The 11,446-nt window shown below is 39.8% G+C and overlaps 1 protein-coding gene across 1 annotated transcript; it reads right to left on the bottom strand.

The window, feature by feature from the left end:
• Positions 1 to 852: 852 nt before the first annotated feature.
• Positions 853 to 10,517, bottom strand: LOC124135585 (U2 small nuclear ribonucleoprotein A'-like). The gene is made up of 8 exons (XM_046500958.2): positions 10,317 to 10,517; positions 8,522 to 8,562; positions 7,890 to 7,996; positions 6,562 to 6,687; positions 5,483 to 5,585; positions 3,956 to 4,126; positions 2,799 to 2,907; positions 853 to 2,095 (listed from the first exon to the last, which is right to left on the bottom strand). The coding sequence occupies exons 1-8, from the start codon at positions 10,396 to 10,398 to the stop codon at positions 2,061 to 2,063; spliced, it is 774 nt and encodes a 257-aa protein (XP_046356914.2). The 5' UTR covers positions 10,399 to 10,517; the 3' UTR covers positions 853 to 2,060.
• Between the last annotated feature and the right edge of the window lie 929 nt (positions 10,518 to 11,446).

Raw genomic sequence — 11,446 nt, 5'->3', positions numbered from 1 at the left:
GTAGTATATATGAAGTCTCTGTAGGTTGTTCTGGCAATTAGATGTCAGCTTTCTATAACAATTAATCTTCATTTCTTTACCATCTTTTTTTAATTTGGTATCTTAACATAAGAAAATACACAGATAACACATATGTACCTTTGATAGTGGACCCTTTTCGGTGTAGTTGCCATGAGGAGAGAGAATTCAGGTATGCTGCTCTGAATGCTCTGCTCGCTCATACCAAGAACTTAGAAGCCTTAATGCTGAGCATAAAGTTCACCTGACACGTCCTCATATGGCAGGTTTGTTAGATCTCGATGCAGAGCAATATTGTATTGGCATAAAAGACCTGATTTTTATGAGAATGCAGCACCGAAGGACTTGGGCCACGTATTCTTGGTGGTGGCACATGGTCCTGTGTATAGAGCGCTTCACATGTCAGGTGAAGTTAAGTTGGTCGCGGAGGGGGAGTAGGTGGCGGGATGACCATGTTTGGCAGCTTGAATCCAGGCTTCGGTCCTGCCCCACAAAGAAACATGTTTCATTTGGGGTCTCCTTACACTTGTGACCGGTTTGAAGGATGCCGATTCACCCAGCAGTGAACGGTAATGTGACTAAACCTTTCAGTGCCTTATAGGCATCTTTGTATGCATACTCCCCAGGAAGCTGAGAATATTTGCGTGTACACTGATCTAGATACTAAAGGTGCAAGCGCTTTCAGCGTGGATTCTAACGCATCATAAACACTCATTACTGTTATTATTAAAATTCACAACCTTTACAGGGAGTGAAATAAACCCTCTTGATGACTTTAAAAATCCCTTTTTTCAAATCTTGCCATGATTATGCCTCTGAAAAAATATAAACAACTTTGGCTTCTCAACATTTTATTAAAGATCCTCAGTGCAGCATATGCAAATGACATCTGGAACACATTTATCAAACATTAAAGTGAATTTACATATGTCATTCTTCTCAGCTCATTAATCTGATACACAATTACCAAAGGTAAATACTTTCACTTCTTGCTTCTCTCACAAACATTGCAGGGAAGAATTCATGTTGCATGATAAATAAATTAACATTGAGAAAATTTTGGAATCAAAACAGCTTTGTTTTGATGGAAAAAAAACAAGAAACAGTTATTTCCAGTTCAGTTTCAGAAATTTCAATAACAAACCCAGTTCCAAAAAGTGACTAGCACGAAAGATGTAAGCCTATGTTTAAGTATGGGAATAGCAATAACATAGAGCTAAGATCACTTAACGAAAACAGGGCCAAGCTGTCCAGCAAATCTGTTATGACAAGCGGATTAGTAGATCTGCTAATCATCACAGTAAGCTAGTGGGATCTTGTGATATCTGTTCTTATTGGACACAAGATGCAAGTGTGTATCTGTTCTCATAGCACACAGAGCAATCTGTTCTTATCAGCTTGTGTATGTATGTATATTTGCCCTGAAAGAGGTTCACAATTAAACATAAAATTTCAGATATATATCAACAGTTACTACGGAATAAAATCTTTACAAAATATTCTTTAAAAATCCTCTTTCATTAACAAATATATGGTTTTCTGGTTTGCAGTGCCTTCTGTGGACCCAGTCACTCATCTGTTAAAAGAATGAGAACATCATCTTAGAGGAACTCTCATACTGCATGCATGAAATATTACTGTAGCTCAACTGCTTTACTGAAATATATATATCAACAAATGATTCAGATAGAGAAAATATTCTTCACTTTCCAAAGAAATACCACCTTACAAAATTCCCTCAAAATTTCAAAAGAATATTTCATTTTATCAGAAAGTCCTAAAGAAAAATAAACTTAACATGCTAAACTAAGACAAACTAATGCTGAGGTATTCTTTCTTCAGTTAGTCATGCAAGAGTAAGCTCCCTTGCCATTTAGATGCTTTCTAGAAAGTCCTGTACACCTTTGCAGGGCAAGACAAAGTGATCCAAATCCAATCATCCCACTATACAGTATTACCAATCTGCAACCATGATTATTAACAATGTTTAACAAAATGATGATGATAGTGATGAGAGTTCAACATGATGGTGAGCGTCGGTGTCAGGTATCCATTTCTTCTTCCTTCTCCACATCCCCTGCAACACACACCATAGCTCAGTTTATATCTTCTATCATTTAATCAATCTCAAAACATAACCCCCTTTTGTCAGCATGACAAGGTTTTCAATTTGATTTTAGTAGATTTTCAGGGCTCTTAGGAGTTTCCTTATACATGCTCACTATTCTGGCTGGTATATGCTTCAGGCTAATTTCTACCAATACACGTTTATCTGTAGTCCACAATATTTCAGCCAAATCAATCCACATCAGTGGGGAACACTGCCAAACTATCATTAAGGTCACATTAGCGAGTGAGCATGGTTATACATCGCTTTTAGCAATATTCCAGCAATATTCCAGCAATATCCCAGCTGGGGACACCAGAAATTGGCTTGTACCCATGTCGGGAATCGAACCCAGGTCTTCGGCGTGACGAGCTAACGCTTTAACTACCAGGCTACCCAACCGCCCCTAAGGTCACATTAAGGTTAGGCATGCAAGATGATCATCCACTTCTTGACAGAGTTTAATGTGCAGCAGTCGGCAATGTCACCTTTGTTAAGACAGCCAGTAATCATCAAATCAGGGCAGGTAAACAAAAAATTTCTACCTGGGACCCTCCTCTGGTCCACAAAGGAGCCACAGTCAGGAGCTCATTTCGAATGAGGCTTTTTTTTTCAACATGTTCAATCCCCAAGGGTAACACATAAATCTAAAGTTAAGGACTTCCTGTTTTACCTCTACTCTTCTTCACTGGGACAGACTCTTTCCCGGGAACTTGGCCAGTTTTCAGCATCTGGTTCAGCCTCTCCACTTCCTCCAGTGTTTTAGCACTGGCAATTGCTCTCTGGAATCAGTCAATCCATCACATTAAAGCTGTTGTCCTAACCATGCTAACATGACTTAGAAAATAATAACACACTCACTAGGTTTTCTTGAGTTTAAAGAAGTGTTTTACACTAAATCTGAAATAAATGTAAAAGTAGTGTTCAAAATCAAAAACTTCATACTGTGACACGACAACAAGTTACTGATCTGTGTATTTCTGTTTAATCTACTTGAAATGATGCTTCAGTTCCATGGGAATATCAAATACTATTCGTATGACAACATATCCAAGCAATCAGTCACATTCAGACCCCACCTCGTTACACCCAATCCCTATCAAAAGTTGAGAAGCATAGACAAATCAAATATGCTTTTAAAATCCCACCAGCCAAACTTTATCCTTGCTAAAAACTAGCTCATAGAAGATACTTCATCCATATGTCAGTAAGTTGGATGCAACATAGCTTTGAACATATGGGTGTGAATGAGTTGGGTGACTACGGCTTTGAACAGTATTCTAGTTATATCACAGCATGTCAGTTTAATGTGGGAGGAAAGCCCAAGAAGATGCAGGTCTCAGACGTTTACCACTTTGGTTAAACCAATGAGCCAGGGCATGGTTCTGACAAACAATTGGGGCGAACTAGATTCAAACCCATGATCATATGTTTCTGGCATGCCCAAGGGACGCAACTCTACGCAGTGAATTGCAGCACCTCAGATGGTCTAGTTCACCTGTGCACCCATCTGAACATATGAAACTGTACTCAGCTATGTAACTGCATGTCAGTGAAAATACAAAGTGACACAGATTGCAGACAGTTACCAATTTGGTGAACACAACAACACATGTATGGTGGTGACAGTACCAAGGACAGTACAGTTCAATGAGTGAGTGAGTATGGTATTACGCCGCTTTTAGCAATATTCCAGCAATATCACGGCGGGGGACACAAGAAATGAGCTTCCCACATTGTACCCATGTCAGGAATCAAATCCGGGTCTTTGGCGTGACGAGCGAACCCTTTAACCACTAGGCTACCGTTCAATGAAGTAGGCAGACCAACCTTGATAGACTCTATCTCCTCCCTGGACGGGCCTGTGGGTAAACTTGCAGCAGCAGCTCTCTTCTCAGGCAACTTCTCTCCAGGGACAAATGTCTTGCTGCGTTTACCAATGTCGGACACCAGTTGTTGTCCCTTCTTGCCTTTGAATGTCTTGGCTGCCAATTCCCTCTCCTGTGAACAGACAAGAAATATATCTATTACCACATCCTCTTAAACACTAATTTACCAACACAGACACATATATATTCCCTGATAAGGCATATTGATGTAAATACGAAACTTATAAGAGCTATAAAAAAGTCACTCAATTTGGCTGAACCTAATAAAAGCTTTGACGCATAATACATTGAACTGACATCTTAGATTGGTTCCAGACAAAGAGTAGTGAGTGAGTTCGGTCTAACTTAATGTGGAAGGAAAGGTTAAAGTGATACAGGTCTTAGATTATGTAGATGTTTACCACTTTGGTGAAACCCACAGGCATGATCCTGACAAACCTAGAAACTTAACAGGGCAAACCAAGATTCGAACCCATGATCAGACAGTGTGCCCAGGGGACACAACTCTGCACACCACATTGTGGTGCCTTAGACAACCAGGCCACATCTCTGCACAGCACATTGTGGTGCCTTAGACAACCAGGCCACAACTCTGCACAGCACATTGTGGTGCCTTAGACAACCAGGCCACAACTCTGCACAGCACATTGTGGTGCCTTAGACAACCAGGCCACATCTCTGCACAGCACATTGTGGTGCCTTAGACAACCAGGCCACAACTCTGCACAGCACATTGTGGTGCCTTAGACAACCAGGCCACAACTCTGCACAGCACATTGTGGTGCCTTAGACAACCGGGCCACAACTCTGCACAGCACATTGTGGTGCCTTAGACAACCAGGCCACATCTCTGCACAGCACATTGTGGTGCCTTAGACAACCAGGCCACAACTCTGCACAGCTCATTGTGGTGCCTTAGACAACTGGGCCACAATTCTGCACAGCACATTGTGGTGCCTTAGACAACCGGGCCACAAATCTGCACAGCACATTGTGGTGCCTTAGACAACCAGGCCACAACTCTGCACAGCTCATTGTGGTGCCTTAGACAACCGGGCCACCTGTGCTTCCACTTCACACAGCAAAGTGGGTTTTGTACCCCCAACAGTGAATAACTGTTTGGCTTAATGGCATTCTGACATGTTTGAAGAGTATTTCCACTACATCACAACATGTCTGCTTGATGAGGCATGAAGACCCGCAGTGATGCAGGTCATTAACATTCCCCACACACATGATCACGTGCAGGATGCTGACACGCCATGAAACCTCAGACTGCACTTGTAGACCATGCCTACTTGTATCAAACAGTAAAACTAGAAATTTTATATCTGACATCAGTCACCTATACTGTTCACTTGACAGATTAACTATAATCACATGAAAAATAGAGTTCATTAACTTCCTTTGAGTAGTATATAAAGACCAATCCATGACTGTTCCACTTACCATATAAACGATGACCCACCTTCAATTTAATTCTTTGGAAGTCTAGTACTCGTAGCTGGGGACACTTGTGAATTACATACAGTCTGTACAATTTCTTGGCTGTCACTGGATTCCGTAGTAAGCTGTAAAAAATTGAATGAAAGATGCAAGAACAGCATGCATGACCCAGACAGCTGGGAAGGTGACATGATGATGCTGGGTGTGTTTGGGTGAATTGTTTTTTAAGAAGCTGGAAACCTTTGTTTAGGCACGTTTCCACTTAGGATTGAAAGAAGGAAAAGAAATGCATAGTGTGAGATAGGACAAGTTTAAAACTTAGAATTGTCAGTTACCATAACCACCTGATTTTCACGTGTCAGCAGTTATGCTAAGCATAAAGGATTACATGCTGAATATATTCCTTTGAAAACACTTTTAGCACAACTTTAACAAATAGAGAATCTCACCCATGTGTCTTTTGATATCAAATATATCACCGAGTGTTGATATTTGATATCAAAAGACACAAGGGTGAGATTTTATTTTTCATCCAACATCATTCTTCCAACCTTTTCAGCAGACAGTAATGTATGAAGTGTAAAAAACACTGCTAACAGCTTCAGTAGCAGAGCCATTAGTGATGTCATTTGATTGTGACGTCACAATGGTCTGCAAAGCATTGTGATGCAATTTCATTGCAGCGATATCTACAATGAAGATATCGCTTGATCTCACCCAAGCGATATCTCCTGTGGGAGCCAGTTTTGTATGATAACCTCTGTTCTTTCATCAAAATAGCATTGTAATAAATCTCCTTGCAATGAAATGTACCTGATAGTGCAGTCAATCAGTAAACTTATGTCGTTTTATGCTGTGGTTAGCAATATCCTGTATCATAGCTGCCTGTAAACATGGTAAATAATTGTCTCCAAGCCAGACAAAAATATGGTTAATAGCTTGAGCAATGCAGGGTATATTAACACAGGTCACAATCTGTAACCACACGATCATTATGAATAAGCTCTTCGAACAAGTCTGAGGTAGTAATCTCCATTATAGTGGGACTTACATTGACTACGTCAGACCAATGACACTGATGATTAATATCCTCATAAATACCTTAGATGCTGCAGTGTCTTGAGAGAACCCAGGTTATCCAGATCCCCAAGTTCTTGAAGACCATTGTTTGTGAGGATCAATGTCTCCATGTAGGGCAGGCTCTCCTCCAGTCTCTCGCCTATACGACTACAACAAATACACATCAGACCTGTCAGCATCACTCCAGCCTTCATCAGCCATCATGCTAAATACCCTCGGCCAATATGATACCAGTACCAAAGCTTTATTTTGAACAGTATTTGAAAGACACTTTACTCAAAATAGCCTCCAATCAAATCACACTCATGAGCTAGAGAAATCATGTGTTATGTCAGTGATGAGAGGGATAGAAATGGTGACAACCTTCTAAAATGACTCTTTGGTGGCAAATTGGTCCAGAGCAGTTATCACAATAGAATTTAGACAAGTATTTGTCACAGAGTGACAAAATATCCCCCGCCTGTACACCATAGTACCAAATATGAAGACAATCCAGCGATAAGTTCTTGAGATATTGTGGCAACACCGTTTTCCAACTCCAAAAAACAGATTTGCCTGCTGTGACCTTGAAAATGGGGTCAAGGTCACCAAATCTGACAGGTGTATGCGGTGTCTGTATATACACTATAGTTCCAAATATGAAGACAATCCAGCGATTAGTTCTTGAGATATCGCGGCAACACCGTTTTCTAACCCCAAAAGCAGATTTGTCTGCTGTGACCTTGAAAATGGGATCAAGGTCACCAAAACCGACTGGTGTCTGCGGTGTCTGTATATACACCATAGTTCCAAATATGAAGACAATCCAGTGTTTAGTTCTTGAGATATCGCGGCAACACCGTTTTCTAACTCCAAAAGCAGATTTGCCTGCTGTGACCTTGAAAATGGGATCAAGGTCTCCAAAACCGACTGGTGTCTGCGGAGTCTGTATATACACCATAGTTCCAAATATGAAGACAATCCAGTGTTTAGTTCTTGAGATATCGCGGCAACAAACAGGTGGGACGTACGGACGTACGTACGGACGGTCGTGAATACTATATCCCCCGCCGCGCGAATAATTGAGGATGATCTGATACTGACATGTTACTGTATGGCTAAGTCAGCATGACACTGGTCATGAATTTGATGAAAGCACTATTCACTCAGCACTCATTAAGGTTACCCTTTCCCGAATTCATTCAATGCTTACATCAAGCCCATGGACATATTCTCTTGGAAATCCTAAATTGGTCTACCTTTCTAACCTACTTCTCCATACTTTCGGATAGGACTTTCATCCAGGAGACTAAAAACTCACCCTGCTTCCCCAAATGATAAATGACCATGTGAATAAGACACCAACTCACACTATTCTGTTGTTGTTGAAGAGTAAAGACTTCAGTCGCCGGAGCAGCGGGAATCCATCCAGCTTTCTAATGTCGTTGTCAGAAAAGTCTATTGTGTCAAACTGGTCCTAGAGAAAAATGTCAAACAGTGTCAATTCTACATAAAAACGGTAAGGTATAGCAAGTACGAATTGACATTATGACCCTAAAAACATTAACATGATTAATAAATGACTAAAGCCAAAATATATTTTTAAATCTCTTTAACAGAACTGAAAGGCATCAATTGATGGTTGATATGCATAATACATGTTACAATATTTTGTGCACAACTTAATAACCATGATAACCATATCAAGAAAACAGTTGGTGCTACGCTCCTCCATCAAATGATTACAGCCAGACGTGCCTATTATAGATTTTGTTTTATGATGGAATCATCAAAATTCCATCTGTATCATGGTGGCCTGTGTTAAATCAAGTTTGGATAAGACAAACCAGTGGTTGATATTATGAGCAACCCCCTATTGAGACTGATAGCTGAATCACATGTTTAGTTGCCTGTTATGACAAGCAAAAGAGTGCTGTGAAACTAATCTGATAATTGTCATCTGTTCTAATCAGCATCCCCCACATGGTTACCAAATACTCACCAATGTCGCACCCAGATTTTCAATGACTGGTATTCTGTAGCCTATAATTGAAGACAAAAACAATTAGCAACAATGTTGTAATCACAGTAAAGATAAAACTAGACATTTACACCAATTCATACCAGTCTGTATGGCGTTTGATTTGTTTGTTTGTTTAACATTCACATTCAGCAACATTCCAGCCATATGACCGCAGTCAGTAAATAATCGTCTGGACCAGACAATCCTGTGATTAAAACCATGAGCATTGATCTACTCAATTGGGATACAATGACATGCATCAACCAAGTCGACGAGCCTGACCACCCGATCCCGTTAGTCGCCTCTTGCGACAAACATAGTCGCCTCTTGTGACAAACATAGTCGCCTTTTACAACAAGTATGGGATGCTGAAAACCTATTCTAACCTGGATCTTCACTGGTTACAGTGTTTGAATTTAACATGATTAAGGTCATGGTATACTTGGTTTTTCTGCAGTATTTGGGACACTCTAAATATGTTGAACACTTTGATTCTTCATTATTAACACCAGAGTGATCATGGGGATCCTTAGCCTGTCATCTTTTTTCAAGCACTGCTGTAAATTTTGGAAGTGGTCTTTTGAAAATGATGTCCTCACCAAGCATGCTCAACCAAATCACACTGTAATATATCAGCAATGAAACTTGTTTGCTGTTTAAGTACTTTTATGCCACAATCAGCATAAATCGTTTTGCAATATATCGCAAAAGGTATTGAGTCCCCAAACCAGCATGGTAATCCCGACATACATCATCCAAATATTAAAGAGAAGAATTTCCCTCCTCTCATACCTTTTTAATCAATGTGCACTTTCTTTCTGATGATCCTTTTGCCAATATATGCAGTTATTATGGCTGAAGGGGTCGTTGTTGGCAGGGGTACTACAGATGTATATACCCCAGGTATGTTTCTGCATACAAAAATGTACCCAAGACAAAATCAGAATACAGAAGGGTACTCGAGGATGAGTCCATTTCGCCACAGGCTGTATTGCACAATGCCCTTAACTGGTTCTTTGAACGCTTATGTATATGATGTCTTGGATGCCAAACCACAGTAAAATTCAACATGGCAGTATGTGTTAAATATGTTTCTCCAAAGGAACCCGCTGACGGTCTCAAAGATGTCTGATTGAATTTCTGAAATAGTTTGACTGTAGCCCTGGCAAACTGTATTTAGATATACATGTACTGTCTGGTCATGCATACTGAAGTTGTACCTTCATTCAAACACATAAAAGCCAGAAGGAATGGGTGCATAGTTAGTAAGAATTATGAACATTTGTGACTTGTAGTGTAACCATCTAGTTCCAGATCATTTTTGTCATTAAACAATATATCAATATGTTCATCCACGGGTCCAGGTAGTCATGTGGGTACCCGGGTCCATCTCAAAACCCACCCGACCGGAGTACCCCACCCCAGCCCCTGTGCTTTGATAATACAGAAAATCATCCTGTTTATGGTTTCATGTGATAATTATCTGATTAATATTCTGATACTAATTTATTTCAAAGACCGAGATCTATGACAGGATTAAGAAATATTAATAGAAAATCACCAAGAGCCTTGATACCCCTTTGTCAGAGTCTGCTCTAGATTCTAAGTGGTTTGAAGTAGGACAAGTGATCATACCCTCTACCGCAGAGTTAAGTAACTTTGAAGGAATGATAATAAAGGAAGGCAAACACTAGCAAAGTATCAGCATATTCAGAGTTAGGCATAAAGAATTCTACATTATGTTGTTTATATATTGACAAAATTTTGCATTCACCTCTCATGTCCAACTCGCGATCTCTCACAGGATTGGTGTACTGTGCGGACTGCTCTATTAACTCAGCCGTTAGACGAACCATTTTGTATGCTTATTATCCTCTTAGAATGTTATGTTTCTGCAAAGTTATGACACATTTCAAACGCCAAATCAGCGTATTATTTTCGAAACGTTTCACCGCGTCCGCATGGTTGTAACATCCGGTCACGCATGCGCAAAATAACAAGGTAGATAACTCTTGAGCACGTTTGGGTCAACTCTGAAATGAGTGAAAGGGCAGAGTATTTTAACATCAAGAGACAAAATCACCGTGAGTACGTCCGTGACCCAAAACGAACAGAATACCAATATCTGTTTTTATCTATACACCCTGCTTTGGTCAATACTTTTACATGTCCACATATAAGAAAAGTACGCTTAGAAAACTTATAAAATCTTTGCAGGGCCCCCGTCAGATGTTGCCCGTGCAAACATGTTGTTTGTTTGTTCCTGTTTAACGCCCTACACAACAATATTCCAGCTATATGACGGCGTGTAAACATATATTCATATTGTGAAGAATTATGTCACCTACATTGAAAGTTATAAGGCTCCAAAATCTTAACAGATATACCCAAACTAAAAATTATTCATTTAAATTAGTGAGTTGGGTTTAACGTCGCGTAGCACAATATTTCAGTTATACCAGAACATGTCTTAGTGGTGACAAAATGTCAACTCAGTGTCTTGAAATTTCAGCACAGCATCTTCAAATGTCAAGAAAATAATAATAAAGCAAATGACCCTAAAAGGCTTCTGCAGGTATATCTCATGGCCGTTAATGTAGTTTGTATAAGAATTATTATGTACCCATTTAAGGTTTAGATTAGACTTTTCTTGTCAATAAAATAAGAAAATAAATTTCATAAAGGTAACTGGATATATAAAAAATAAGTTGTTCAGGGCTAACTTGCACAAGTCGATCTTAGCGCTACGATGATCGTAACTCCTATACTCCAACATAGACCTAAGATAGTCGTAGTGCTAAGATCGCTTTGTGCAAGTGGTCCCTGGGTTTATTTGGGGAATTTGGTGTAAAGTGTTTACACTAACAATGTATGTTTTATCAAGATGTCTACGACAGTATAGCT

Source organism: Haliotis rufescens, unplaced genomic scaffold (genome assembly GCF_023055435.1).
Source record: "Haliotis rufescens isolate VD_foot unplaced genomic scaffold, xgHalRufe1.0.p SCAF_2, whole genome shotgun sequence".
Classification (NCBI taxonomy): domain Eukaryota; kingdom Metazoa; phylum Mollusca; class Gastropoda; order Lepetellida; family Haliotidae; genus Haliotis; species Haliotis rufescens.
The sequence above is the reverse complement of the archived record's forward strand: the minus strand, read 5'-3'. Positions and strand labels throughout refer to the sequence as shown.